This window comes from Charadrius vociferus, unplaced genomic scaffold (assembly GCF_000708025.1).
Source record: "Charadrius vociferus isolate BGI_N301 unplaced genomic scaffold, ASM70802v2 scaffold266, whole genome shotgun sequence".
Classification (NCBI taxonomy): domain Eukaryota; kingdom Metazoa; phylum Chordata; class Aves; order Charadriiformes; family Charadriidae; genus Charadrius; species Charadrius vociferus.
In genome coordinates, this window is record NW_009649114.1 from 472,722 (window position 1) to 487,658 (window position 14,937).

The 14,937-nt window shown below is 52.5% G+C and overlaps 1 protein-coding gene across 1 annotated transcript in view; it reads left to right on the forward strand.

The window, feature by feature from the left end:
- Positions 1-14,937, forward strand: part of PLXNA2 (plexin A2) — a 167,704-nt gene that overhangs the window by 107,936 nt on the left and 44,831 nt on the right. Inside the window, 4 exon segments of the mRNA XM_009888264.1 lie at positions 2,557-2,671; positions 11,988-12,188; positions 14,034-14,130; positions 14,489-14,682. Coding sequence (XP_009886566.1) covers positions 2,557-2,671; positions 11,988-12,188; positions 14,034-14,130; positions 14,489-14,682 — 607 coding nt within the window.

The window sequence follows — 14,937 nt, forward strand, 5'->3', positions numbered from 1 at the left end:
GGGCAGGGGGCTGCTCTGTGGAGGGGCTCCGTGAGGGACTCAGTGCTGCTGAGCATCGTGGAAACATACTCCCCCATGGGCACATCTGCCGCTGGAAGGCAGCACGCAGCTGGCTGGCCTTAAAAACACATTTACAGACCTGAAGCCTTTATAGATTTCTCTCTGGAAGCACAGCAAGCCCCAGAGCACCAAAATGAAGCGTGGGCAGGACCTGCCAGAAGTTGGATAGCCAAAGGCAGGCCTGACCCGCAGGGCTGGGCGGCATCTCGGGCTGCCAGCGCTGCTCCGGGAGCGTGGTTTGCTGCTGGAGCTGCCCGTGGGAGTCGAGAAGTGCCGGCACAGGGTCGGTCCCCATCTTCCTGCACTGGATTTGAAGCCTCGAGTCACGGCCTTCCCTGCTTGCACTTGGAAGAGGGCTGCGTGCGCTGACGGGCTTGGCTGGCCTGCAGTTTTTCTAGGCATGAATTCAATTATTTTTTTTAATTTTGTTTTGAGCCATAGCACAGAGCAGAGGTACCGGGATGAAAGGCGCCCTGTGAGCCCTTCGGTCCCCCCATGCTGCCTCTCCTGGTGGTCTGTGTCCATTACCCCAATGATCTGGGCCTCCCGTCGTGCCACCCCTCGTGCACAGCTCTGTCCTTACGTCCCCGTCCCTCAGTCGGGCTGTACGGCACCAGCCTCTCCTCCGCCTGCGAGCATTTGCAGTCCAGCGGTTCCTCTGCATTCTCGTGGGTTTGAGTTTGCGTGAGGGATGGCATCGCAGGGAGCCCTGCTTTCACTTAGGAGCGGAGCTTTGAATGAGGAGAGGCAATGCATCTTTTCTGGGCTGTCATTTGGCTTCATCTGACCGTGCCTTTCTACCAGCTCCTGTTTGGAGATGAAGTGCTAACGCGGTGGGAAATTCTGCAGCGCTTAACATCATCCCGGACTTGTTACCAGCGAGTTCAACTAGGGTGTGAGCCAGCCAGGCAGGGATGAATCACAGCATGCAAAAAGGGGGAAGGAATACAGGTCCAGACAGCGGAGAAGAGGGACCTATTGATCCTGAAACTCTTCATTGCCGGGGCGAGGGTGTCTGGGGAGAGCAGGGAGCAGCCGTGCCCTTTCTGGCTCCACGGCAGACAAGAAGTGGTTGCGGTGTGTGAAGCACATAGCCCACGGGAGGTGGCATTAGGCTAAGAGGTGGTGACCTGCTGTAAGCCTCCGAGAGCTCAGGATCCTGCCGGGAAGGAGCCCCTTGTCCTGCTCAGCCAGAGCTGAAAGCAGCAGCCAGAAAACCACGGAGCAGCGAGAGGTGCCGAACCAAGCCCTTGGCCTGGGTGGTCAGAGAGGTCCCCCTCCCTCAGACCCAGTGGTGCGGGGGGAAGCAGAGGGCTCCATTGGTACCAGACGGGAAAGCCGGAGGCCAGGACGGGTGAGGGCGAGCGGGAGAAGGGCTACAGACCGAACTGGAGACAGAAATGGGTCAAATGAGTAATTGAATAAGCTTGCAGCACTTGATATTATTCCCCAGATTTGTAGATGCATGATTAGAATAAGTTTCCTTGGCAATTAAAGTCACTACGAATGCATAGGAAGAAAAATACAATCGAGTTATTAAAACAGACGTTCTGGTGGCAGCAGCCTGCGAGAAGCATTGCCCTGGCACCGCTGCCCGGCTGGCGGAGAGGCTCTGCCCGGAGACCCGCTTTCCTCCTTTTTCCAGAGTTGCGTACCAAAGGCCACGCTCCCGCTTCCCTGGTGATGCTCCTCTCTCTGCGCTGTGCCTGCGCTCGCTCCGGCGCACCCCTGCCCCTGGGCACTGCCCGCTGCGGGCAGCACCCCATCTCTGGAGCCGCAGGGTGTGAGACAGAGCCGAGTCCCGTGGGACGCAGCTTCTGCTTACGCCAGCAGACGGTCACCAGAGCGCTGCCATGTGGCACGGAGGGTTGGCCTCGGAGATGGAGGAGGTGGTTACTGCAAATATTAGCAGCTGTCATGGGCCGTGCGTCTAACTGGCAGCCAGTTAGTGGGGAATAAAAACCACCCGGGCGGTTCGCTGGCAGCTGGGCCACCCCCTGTCTGAAAAGGGTCTGCGTTCTTTCAAAAACATTTCATAAACAGTTAATTTCTTCCAACATGAATCAAAAGCGCTTGCTGGACTCTTTGCACTCCAAGGCCAAGCAAAAGTGTTACCGAACTTGAAGCATTCCTGACTTGTAAAACAACTGCTCCGATTTTTGCCAGGCTTGCCTTGTTTTCCACTTTCTAGAAACTAAAAATCAAGTCTGGTGTCTGTGCAATATTGTGCTTTATTTTACGCCAATGCAATGGTGTGCAATAAATCCCAGCTTGTATTTTATTACTGAGTGAATTGGGAGGTTGTTTGGAGACTGTCTTTTGAATGTGTGTTTTCCCCAAACCTGTTTGTTACTGTCACTGTACCAAAACATCCCTCCAAAGAAATTACTTTCCCATGAAGGACCCGGAGCTTGGAGTTGTGGCAGGGTCTGTCTGTTAGTGTAGAGACCTCCCGAGGTGATGTCCTCCTCCATAACTCCTCCTTTCTCCCCCCAGGTGCCTGTCCTGTGTGAACAGCGCTTTCCGCTGCCACTGGTGCAAGTACCGGAACCTCTGCACCCACGACCCCACCACGTGCTCCTTCCAGGAGGGACGGATCAACGTCTCTGAGGTACCATTGGGGTTTCAGTATTCCTGAGCTCGTTCTTCTTTGCCTTTCCATGGCACAATGAGCATAACCAATGCTTATGTGAGGTTTTGCAACTTTCCGTGGGTCGGGGCTCGTCTCTTGGCTGGCATCGAAAAGTGCAGATACAGCTGTAACGGAGCGTAGTAAGAAAGTGTTGGTTTAGCAAAAGCGATGTGTCTCGACCTGAACGCCAAAGTGGATCCCATCTCTGATACGTGGGTATGCTCAGGTTTGGTAATAGCTGTAATGGCCACGGTGCTTTCCTTCGGGGCTCTCAAAGCCTTCTGCCGACCAGCCCGCTTCAGCAGCTCCGCTTTATGTATGAGGCGTGCAGGGATTTGCCCGACGGCAAGCGACAAGTCCGATGCGGAGCTCTTGGTGGGACTCGTGCAGTGGGTTGCGTTGGCAGGGCTGGAATTCATGGCAGGAGCCTGACTGTCAACTGATTAAGAAGGGAATTGCAGACGTGAACAGCCCCAGACTTTGGAAAAGAGAACTGATTCAGGTTCCAGCTCTGTGGACCAGGAGCCATCTCTCTTAGCAGTTAATAAAAGGCGTGGGGCTCAAGTCCAAAAATGCTTTTAACAGTTGGAGGAAGGCATAGCCCGTTAGAGGCTCTGCCAGATCTTCTGTATGTCCCATGGCAGAGAGATCCACGGAGGAAAGGAGTTTGTTAGCACAAATTCAAAGGTTACCACTAACCCCTTGGTCGGGGGTTTCTGCACCCACTGTCTTGTCTGGTTGCCACTCTGCTGTCTGCTTCAGGTTGACCAAGGATGGAGCAGATACAGCCTCTGATGCTGGTGGGGTCCTGGTCTTCGCCCTTTCTGCCCCACATGTAGCTTTGTAGAACCTGAAATGGGTGCGGGTCCTAAAGCTGCAAGGAAACAGCAGGTTGAAAAGATGCTTTGAAAATCCTGAGTGTATTGGGAAGTGGGAAAGGCAGTAGTGAGGACATATACAAATATTGGAAAAAGAAAGGAGGGTAGGGTTAGCCAGAATCAAGACAACCCTTATTGGTGAGCGAAGGAGATCGAGAAAAGCAGGAGGGATCGCTCAGCAGAGTACACCACTGAGCTGTTAAAAAGAAGTGGCCAAAGCTGCCAGGCTGCCGCTACACCGACAGTAAACTTGAAACTTAACTCACGGGTCTTTCTGGTTAAAATGCTGCCAGGAGGCACGTAGACACGAGGCAAGGAACGTTAATGCACTGCGTGTGTACATAGCTCATAGCTCAGTGGGAATCTGCAAGAGCACAAGGATGGAGAGTGGCCGTCCCCTGCCACCCGCGAGGGACGAGCAGGGCGCTCACGCCGCAGCCTCAAAGAGCTGCCCCAGGCGGCAAAGGGAACAGATGCCCAAGGAGAAGCGTCCACCCCAGGGACAAACCAAAAGCTTTCTCAGTCCAGTTCGAAGTCAAGAAACTTCCTTTCAACGTAACAAGAGAAAGCAAAAACCTTTGCTTTTCCTTCTCTCAAGTGATGTGGGGGGGTTTTCTCCTTCACACTCAAAGCATCGCTGTCTTCCCAGGCTTTACAGTTGTAGTTCTCAGTTTTATAGGTCTTCAACCCCATGATCTCTGAAGTGTTTGACAAGTCTCTGGTAAAGTAGGACAATCCCATTATCTCCGTTTTTCTCCTGGGAACGCACAGGACTTGCCTGAGATCACACAGAGGGAGCGAGTGGAGGAGTTGGTATCTCTGCCAGTTCCTGCTGGGATCACAGGACTGTCGTGTCTCCAAAGAACTTCCTCTGTCGTCTTCATCTTGTAGAGGTTGTTTCTTACCAGGGGATGTCGTGGGATATCTAACACCTTCCTGGTGATTACTTCTGATAAGGGCTGTTGGTAACAATACAGATGCTCCACTGTTCATCATGACTTCTCCGGACCTGTGAACACACAGGCAAGGCCAGACACCAAAAACTCGTTTGTTTGCTTATTTAAGGCAAATAAATTGCCACTTGCGTACACAGCACAGCGCTAATGCCTTTATTATGGGCATTTCACTCCAGCTAACACAAGACATCAAATAAATGCCTCATAAAGAGTTTCCTCTCTTAAAACCATTCAGATCACAATGTTCTCATTGTGTCATGGCCTGATGTATTAGCAAAATGTTTGTGCTCACCAACCTCGCTCCCTTCCAGCAGAGAGTCAGTTGTGTTTGGAGCCCGAGCAGTGCTGCTGGTGCTGCCGGTGCTAACCGTGGCGGTGCCCTACTTTCAGTCCCATGTGCCTCTTCTCATGTAAGATTCGCACACGTGTTCACACGGGGTTGGAAATTTTCTCGTGCCTTTATATTTAATTTAAGAGAAAATATCTTGAATATTCCCTTTTACTCCTGGCCCATCAGAATTTGTGTCCCAGTGGGATTCCATGTGTAATGAACTCCCTTTGATGCTTCTAGGAGTCGTCTTGTCTTGAAAAGGGAAAGGAGCTCAAAGCCTCAGCCACTTTACAAGGTGATGGGGAAAGAAAGCCCTTCTTCGTGAGCTGTACACTTGCACCTTGCAATCTTCTGGCTGTATTGACCGAGCTAAATGCTGCCTGTTTGCTCTGCTTTCCACGGAAATACAGCCGAGAGAATGAGCTGTTTCGGTCTGTCTGCCCGCCCTGTCACCAGGAATTGTTTATTAACGCGTAAGGGCAGAGCTCAGCGGTCGGCGCGGGTGATGCAGGGGACAGGCCCCCAAGGTGGGCTGGTGCGTTGTCAGGGGGTAGCAAAGCCATCAGTAAGTGATAACCACAGGCGCTTGTGATGCTTGAGAGGAGATGCCCCTTGAGTGTCAGATCTCTGTTCTGCATCGCGCTGTTGTATTTGCAGAAGTGAAAATGTGCAACGTGTGTTTGCTTTGGAGTCCTTGGCAGATAAATACTGAACCCTCACGGCCTTTAAAGCAGAGATGTCCTCCAGGACGGGGGTGGCTGTTCTTGATATCCTCCATCTGGTGGGAAGTTTCTGACATGGGGTAAACCCAACACTTTTGAGGCCTCTGTTTCGGGTGGCCGGTTCTCTAGGAGTTAATGATTAGATAAGCAGCTCTGTTTTCTCAGCCTTTGCTTAGCCTGAGGCTTCATTTGTCTGCAGAAAGTGCCTGCTGAGACAGTGCTATCCAAAGAGCAGCGGGAAGGCAAAGGTCTGGGGCTGTCTTGCACCCACAAAAGCGGGGTTCCTCCAAGAAGAGGTCTCGTGGGTGTGTAGCACCGATTGTCTCGCTTTACAAAACTTCAGATCACACCTATGGTATCATTTTAATGTGTCTGAGGTGGTTGGGTTTGTGCCTGTGTGAGGCTGTAAGATGTCTCTCCCTAAATGCAGATGAAGAGGAGTGTAGATACATAAATATATCTTTACACCCCATCCCAATGGAGAGATAGAACCAAATAAATCCTATTAGTTTCCCAGAATGTGGGATCCCGTCCCTCTTTGATGTCCACTGTGTGTAGATAATGCCATTTCCATGTGTGAGGTGCAGAATCAGGGACGGAGCGTTGCAGCTTCTGGGCGTTTAGTGCAGAGCCAGATTTCAGCTCTGCTCTGACTTCTTTAAATTCTCATTGTTTTGAAGGCAACACCTTTGCCCCTGGCTGTGCCCTTGGATGCTGAGTGCTGCTTGATGCAACTTGAAGGAAATAAAACAAAATCAAACCTTCCTCCTATCCATCCTTACAATCCCCACCGCTGAATACCTGAATGGGAATCGTGATGTGCAGGAGACAACTCAGAACCACATCTAAGTCCACCAAAGTCAGCAAATGGCTTTGCTGGGTCACGTCTAACTCCTGGAGAGATGAGTTTGTCTGGAAAAGTACCAGTGGTAACAAAAAGCCCAGGTGCAGCAAGATTAACTCATCTCAGTTTGAGAAGATTGGTTTGAGCTTATTGGCGACGTTTTTTTTCACCGGTAGATTTATGGTGTGTGTCACCTACGGTGTTTGGAGGGGGAAGGTGCCACGCAGGAAGGTGCTCCGCAGGGAGCCGGAGGGAGATGCTCCCGCCTGGGACCTGGCCGTGTTCGAGGGAATTGCTGCTGTCCGCACCGCTGGTACACAAAGGGTTGTTTATGGGGGAGAAATAGGCTCTCCAGCCTCCCACGTTTTGCATGGCTGTAAATATCACAGTACTTCATAAATTAATGTCGAAGACCCGGGTTACGGCACACACATACAGCACGGAGCTCGGGACAAAAGGGCGCTGGGTAGGAATTTACCAGTGAGAACAGTCTCGCTTCAGTTGCCTTTCTTTTCACGTTTGGTTTCTAAGGAGCAAGGTCTGCTCTCCTTTCCAGTAGCATAAATGAAGAATAATGTGTTTCCATGAGTGATGGGGACCGTAATTTATATCATTGGGAACACAACTGTGAGCCAGGGGTTTACATTCATGTGCCAGATTCGTTTATATTTATCACTTTAAAATGTGTGTCACAAGTTAACATTTGTGGAGCGTTTTTTTTAAGATGAAAAGTATGAAAGCATTATATTTTCTTCCATTTGGGCTAAATCCCATAGTCAAAAGCAACGCCTGCTATTTCTAGGCAATTTTTTTCCAAATAAGAGCAAGAAGATTTGACCTACTAAAACTGCTCTGTTAAACACAAATAATAACCATGGGTGCTCTGTTCTGCTCCAGAGACAGATGCGTACCGCGGGTCTTTAAGGTATTTATAGACCTTGGAGTCTTTGAGGCTAAAAAGTGTTGGAGAAGCATAAAATGTCTTTGTAAATTGTGTGTGATGATACTTCATAGGCAGAATATTCCCCCAGAGTCTGTGTCACTCATGCGTCGGAGTCTTGTCTTTCTCCAGCAGTTCTTCTGATTTGTGTTTATTCTGGTGTACAGAAGTCAAGAAGGATAATGAGAGGATTCAGCGTGTGTTTGTTTAGCGAGAGGAGGCACTAACGGCCTTTCTAACTGACTGCAGGATTTACTTCTCATGAATTAAAAAACAAAGTAAACTGATTATGGAACAAATTGTATATTCCACTGGCTGCAGTCTCCCTTTTTATTCTGTATTTTCTGGATGCTCAGCTCTTCCTGGCAGTAGCACGGGAAAGTGCAGAACGGAGCCCCCAGACCTGAGCCCGACAAACCAGGGATGGTCTCATCATTCACCACCACGAGGGGACCTTTCCCGCAGCCCCACAGCTCTGATCCCAGCAGCAGGACCGGTGCTGCCAACCGCTTCCCGGTTCATCACCAAATTCCAATAAAGGGCATAAGCGTTGACAGAGGCATTGCTAAAGCTGACAACGTACCTCTAACGGAATAATTTAGGTTAGCACTGGCTTTTAGATCCGATAGGAGGTAGAAGAGGTGGAGAACGGACAACGCAACCTGCCGGGTGAGCTTCCCTATGGCATCACCCCCTCAGCCCCGTATGCGCAGCGTGGGACCGCGGTGCTGATGCGGCAGCGCCCACGTGGGACCCGAGCCCGCTCGCACACGCTCCGTGGGAAGGCCGGTGTGTGCTGGGATGGGGCTGTACATCACTGTGGCTGCAATTTAAAAAAAAAAAACGAAAAAGCAGACCTGAAAGCTGAACAATGGGCCTGGATGGGCAATGGCACGAAGAGGGAGGAGAGGGGCCTCCAGCAGCGCTTCTGCACCATGTGCAACGTCTGAGCGAGCCCCGCGCCCTCCGCGTGGCCCCGCAGCTCCTGCGGCTTCGCTCACTCCTCTGATAAATTCCGCAGCAACCGCCAGCGGCACCGTGGCTCCCCAGGACCGCCCTGGGCTTTCGGTAGCGTGGCATCTTCCTACGTATCGCTCCATCCCAAAACGTATATCCCCTTATTAGCGTGATCACTGTAGCTGTCAGCCAACACGGAGGGGCCGCCTCTCTCGGTGTTCCCCCGAGCGGCGTGCACTCGCAGGCTGCATTGCCTTTTTTTTCACCAGAATCTCAATGTGACATTTTTCTCCCACTGAAACCAAAGGAAAAAAATCTATTATGTCCTACTCATCTCTAATGATGGCAGAACAATTTTTGCTACCAGCATTTTCAGCACTAGAGAGCAGATTTGAAAATGTAAGTCCTCTCCCATGTCTCTAAAGGAAGAAACATTTCTTTAACAGTCGTCTCACGAATGGCAGCGCCCAGGAAGCATAATGGTCCATAACATATTCATTATTTTCAGGACTGTGCGCTGAGGTTCTCCCACTGGTGGTGTGGCTGGAGATTTTTTGTTTTCAATCTTAATGTGATAAAAGATTCTGCGGCTCCAGGACACCTTTCCTCCCAAACATGCGCTTCCCACAGAACTGGGGACCTCTCTGGAGCGGAGCCACTTGTCTCCCGTTGGTCCTCGATATGTCTTTGAGGTTAAATGCAAAACCTGAAATGCAGCCAGGTCTGGAGAAGGAGGTGTTACAGGTGTGCAGCGCATAACGAGGAGGAAGGAGCGTGTGTGCAGACCTGGGAAGAGCTGGCAGCTGGATGGGAAGCGCCGCGAGTCTTAGGAGTCTGCTGGTGGGAGTGGAAAGGCTGCGCTGGGGGTCGGATCTGTGCTACCCGGTCTGTGGGAACCTCAAAGCTGAGCTTCACGGTGGCATTACCTTCCAGCCCATAAACCTGCTCCACGGCAGAACAGGGCTTTCCTTTCCCTCCCGGCGTAGCCCGCTTTCTGGCTGTGGGAATTTAAAATCGCTCTTGGCTGTTAATCCGTGAAAGTCCCTGTTAGAAATAAAATAAAAAATATATAAGGAAAAGCGCCACTAAAAAGGTTTATGAGGCAGCAGTTTAAGCTACTGGCTCCTCCAAACCGGGGGAGCATCTGTTTCTCATTTACAGCTTGCCTGAGCCAGTAGGGAAGCAACATCCCACCCGCCCGGCTGTGAGCGGGAGAGGGAGCGCGGCTGGGCGTGCGTGACGGTCACGACGGAGAGAGGGGGCTTTCCCCCTGGGCACGCCGTCCCAGCGGGAGCCTGGTGAGGATGGCTCTCCTTGTGCCGCCGTCCGGATGATGTCCTGTAATTGCTAGGCAGGGCGGCAAAGGGCTTGGGATGCCGGTTTGGGATTTGGCAGAGGGGAGGGAGACGTCAGTCCATTTTTTGCTAAAACTTCTACTTTAGCTTGGGATTAATCATTCGGTGTCAGGTACTTACAGGTGCTTAGGTACCTAGTTCCATTAGATCAAAGCAAATTGGAGCTAAACAGAATGTAAATGCTTCTGACGGTCAGAGCCTTTGTCTCTGCGCGTTGCAGTTCCCGGTATATAAATTGAGGAAAAACTGTATCTCCCAGTGTGTCATGAAGAGATAACGTTTAGGATGTTGAGATCTTATGGGAGGAATGTCATACGATTACCAGGCACTGTGCTTCACCTCAGAGTATCATTTAGACATCTAGTTTGTGCTAGTGGGGAACTGGAGATCTGCTCGTCTGTGGAATGATGTTTGCAGGGAGAGTTTCCTTTTGTTTTTCATATGGCATCCTGCATAGTGAAGTCTCGAGCTACCGCAATATTAAGACTTCCTATTAATTTACAGTTGCATTATTTTGGCCAGATAGTGGCAGAAGTGGAAATAAATCATGCTTCTCTTTACTTGATGTTTTAATTGCTGTGCTTAGTTTTCAGAATATGTAGTTTTGGAGGCAGCAGCATTTTGCTCTTTTCTTTGCTGCTTTATTGCAATCACACAGATGTTTGAAATATTTTCACATGGTTTTCAATGGAAAATTTAATAGGCTGCTTCCACTTTCATGGCACTTTGCGCACTCAAAAATCCAGGACTGAGGAACTATCCTTACCCATTTTTTCGGTCGCAGGAGCAGGAGCTGTTTAATCTCCTCTTTCATGCAAGAGGCTTCAGCTCCTAATCGGGAAAGGTCTGAAGTGAAACCTCTCTGTGCTGTTGTGCCTCAGCCGCCCCCTCCATCCCTTCTCCTCCAGCCTGCTGCTGAGCACCCTCTCCCCACTGCTGGACCTCAGCACCCCGCGGTGCTCTCCCCAGATGCCTTTGCTGGGGCCGGCGGGGCGATGGATAGTGCTGTGAGGCTCTGGCTGTCGCGTGCTGCTGAATTTGCATTTGACTCAGAAAAATCCATTCCCCGAGCAGCTCCCGATGGCATCCCAGAGCTGCAGAAGGACTTTGATGCTGCCCGTTTGTTTGATTTGCTGAGCTGGGCTGGGACATCACCTTCCTCCTGCCCACGGGGCCGGCAGGTCCCTGCGCAGCCTGGGGTTGCTCTTTCCAGCCTGATGTCAAAGGGCTTAGGGCACCCGAAGGGACTGTGTCCAGAAGAGTGGGACACTGAAGGTTTTGAAGCCCAAAGGGTGCTGTGAGGAAGGCAGAGACCTGGTGCCTCAGCTCCCAGGGGCATCCGAGCTTGTTTGGCATCCTTTGGGCTGGCCTTCCTCCTCATCTGGTGGTCTCTCCAGTGGCCACCCAGTGGCAGGAGATGTGCAGGTGCCATCGCATGTTGGTAATTTTGCTGTTTTCAGTGTGCGTGATGGGAGGATAACCCCCTTTGACACTCTTCTAGATGCCCCCAGGATGCCATTGGCCTTCTTGGCCACCAGGGCACGTTGCCGGCTCGTGGGCATCCTGTTGTCCCCCAGCACTCCCAGGTCCCTCTCCACAGAGCTGCTCTCTGGCAGGGCAGCCCCCGACCTGTACTGGTGCATGGGCAGCCCCCGGCTAAGGCGAAACCAGGACAGCGGGGTCGTTTCAGAGAGCCAGAGGCATCGGAACATGGGAAGGGGTGAGAGCAGATAGAGCAGAAATTAATGCCGCCTTGGAAATTAATGGTGCACTGGCGTAATTTTGCTCAGATAAAGCAAAGCGGAGCAGTACCTGGCAGCGAGCACGTCCCACACTGCTCAGTCTCGCTCCAAAGCCGGAGGTGAGGAGTGAAATGGGATTTGGAGGAAGCCCCAGGGAGTACAGCGGGGCCGGGAGCATCCCGTCGCCCTCCCAGAGCAGTGGGGCTCAGGCCGAGCCGGAGCAGCCGATAACGCGCTGCGGCGGGAGGGCAGGACGAGAGCTTCTGCCTCTGCGGATAAAAGCCAGGGCGAGCTCAGAGCGGGCAGGACGCCTTGCGTTTGTCCCCCGAATAGCGGTGCTCCTTCTTCTGCCACCGCAGTGAGAAAATCAGCGCCAGTCCCAGAGCGGGGGGACTGTCATGGGGGTTTCTTTATTTCTGCACTTAACCTGCAGCTGCGGGGGTGGACTGAGAGGTGGCGGGTCCTGCGCACGGGGGACGTGCCGGGATGGCAGCCCTGCCCCCCGAGACCCGGCCAGACGGACGCACCGTCACCGCTGTAACCTCCCCTTCTCTTCTGTTCCCCCCCCAGGACTGTCCCCAGCTCTTCCCCACGGAGGAGATCCTGATCCCGGTGGGAGAGGTGAAACCCATCACGCTGAAGGCCAGAAACCTGCCCCAGCCCCAGTCCGGCCAGCGTGGGTACGAGTGCGTCCTCAGCATCCAGGGCGTCATCCACCGCGTGCCCGCCCTGCGCTTCAACAGCTCCAGCGTCCAGTGCCAGAACAGCTCGGTGAGCGACCGGGAAGGGGCAGAACCTGGTCAAAAGGTGCCCAAAATGGGTGTCAGCGCCGAATAGCTGTGGAGGGGGTGGGCTGTGCCACGGGGAGTGTGAAAAATCCCGGGATTAAATGAATCCCGAATTCCCGGGGGGAACCTGCCGCAGACGTGCGAGGTGTTTTATCATTCCAGCCTGGAGAAGACCCTTTATCTGGCGGTTCCCTGCCTGACTGCGGGGGGTCAGCGAGGGGAAGGGGAGGAGGAGGAGGGAATGTGGGGAAGGTGTTAAGACGGGCTAATTCACGCGGGGGAGATAAGGCGAATCACAGACCCCTTATCGGGGAGCTGTCGAATTCCAGGTCACGGTAGCTGGATGAATACAGTAATGCTGAAAAGCGGCGTGGTGCAGGCAAGGAGGGGGAAAGGAAAACTGCCCGGGGAGAGAGCACAGCGCAGCAGAGAGAGGGAAATGATCGGCATGCGGCTGCCGGAGCAGCGGGCAGGGGAAGAGAGCTCTCCTCCGTGGGATGGGGCTCAGCCCTGCCGATGGGCCTGGCAGGATTTTACCGTGGCGGGTACTCGGGGATGCTGAAACACGCGTGGCAAATGCAAACCACCCTCCGAGCCCACGTTTGGGTCTCGCGTGGCGCGCTTCAGCCGGAGGATGGGCAGGGAAGAGCCGGGTCCTTCCTCTCCTCGCCGTGCCTTCAAAGCGGTCCATGGGCAAGCAGGGCACACGCGGTTTGTTTTAGGCAGCAGAACAGGCTCTGCTTTAATATTCAGCGCAGATGGTCTTAAATTGTTAATGAAGTTTTGAATTTTTAAAAATTTCACTGGATATTTATATATCGCTGGCCATCTTTGGGCCTTGCAGCTTGGTGGATAATAAATGTATTAATATTATATAGTACTTTTCCTATCCAAAGCGATTTATAAACATTAGAGAAGCACTTTTATTCCTGTTAGGCTAATAGGAAGTGGTAGGTAGAGGATGTAAGGGCAATTCTATACTCACAGCTTTATCACTTGCACAGAAGATCTAGTTTCATACCAACTTAGTACAAGCCAGGCAAGGTGAATCAGTACCACCAAAGGTAAGCTAAAACTGTACAACTATTGCACGGGGACAGTTGAAGCAGTCTGCTCTGGTTTAATCATCATCCCCTCATCCCAAAGAGGATGGCAGTCTTTGCTCACCTTTTTAAGTCTTCCTAGCAATTCTCGATTGACTTAAAGAGAGCGTCAGAATGAGGTCTCATTGATGCTAATTGTGACAATGGGAATTTCAGAATGCACTGGGAACTCACCTGGAGCATCCAGACTGACTCTGCCAGGGCCCCCGGGCCGTCCATGAGACAGTGAATAATTCAAGGCAGTGCTATCCTTGCCTAGGCTGAAGCAGAGACTGGGAAAGGACCTCTCTGCACCATCTATTTTTTCTCAGCTATTGCCTATTTCATCAGCCAAAGCTGTGCAGTGTGATTTTTAAGCTCCCAGTCACACTAGGGTGCATGGTGACTGTGTAAGAAGATAGCCTGAAGGCAGCAGTCCTTCCAGTATGATTAACTAGAGGGGCTGTATTGATAAGCTAGAGACTGAGTGACAAGAGCAACCACTGTGAGTGGAATAATTAATCTATTACCTCTCACAAGGACTAGATCTGATTTAATTATCTCTTCCTGGTGAGGAGGAGGGAGTCAAAGCGGGACCCTGGAGATGAAGTGTAGTGGTTTAGACATCAGCACATGTTTTTAAGCAGAGAATAATCATGGTTTCTTTAAAAAAAAAATAAATTATTTTCCTGTTAGTGTCTCCGATATATCCTCCCAAGCATTTCATTCTCCATCTTCTCCTTCAGTATCTCTACGACGGGATGGACATAAGCAACTTAGCAGTGGACTTTGCCGTGGTTTGGAATGGGAACTTTGTTATTGACAACCCAGAGGATCTGAAAGGTACGGTCTGCCCGAGGTGGCTTCCGAGTCCGGGGAAGGAGGGCAGTGGGAGGGGGTGGGAAGCGGCTCTCGGGGCAGAGCGGCGTTAGCTGCCGTCACTGCGGCGGCCGGCAGAGCCCTCGTGGTGCCGGTGGATCCTCTGGGTGAGAGCAACTCACTCTGCCCCACTGACGGTGGAGCTCTCTAAGCACCACCGATGCAGCCTTGGCTTTGGGGACTGCTTGTGCCGGTGCACTCCGCGGCTCGTTAAGTCAGAACTCAACGTGTGCCTTCGCTCTGAGTCCGAGAGCAGCCGTGGTTCGTGGCAATACTTGGGTTCCTGGCTTGGTCCTGAGCGCCCCTCCCCTCTTCCCCGCAGTGCACCTCTACAAGTGCGCGGCCCAGCGCGAGAGCTGCGGGCTCTGCCTGAAAGCCGACCCCAAGTTCGAGTGCGGCTGGTGCGGCGGCGAGGCCAAGTGCACGCTGCGGCGCCACTGCAGCGCGCCCGCCGCCCAGCCCTGGCTCGACTGGTCCAGCAGGAACGTCAAGTGCTCCAACCCTCGCATCACCGAGGTAAGCGCACGCCTTTTCCGCCCCTTCCCCTTACTCCCTCCGGGGTGGATTTGTGTCTGTCTCCCTCTCTTCTTGTCTTCCGCCGTCCATCCGGCGCCGAAAAACAGGGAATAAAACGCTCCGTTACTTTCTGTGGAATTAATGTGCGGCTCCGCCGACACGTGGCCGGGGTGCGCAGCCCGCAGCCCCACTGAGCAGCTGTCGCTCGCTGGCGATGCGACCGGCATTGGGGTGACCGCTATGGACCGTTGCCGG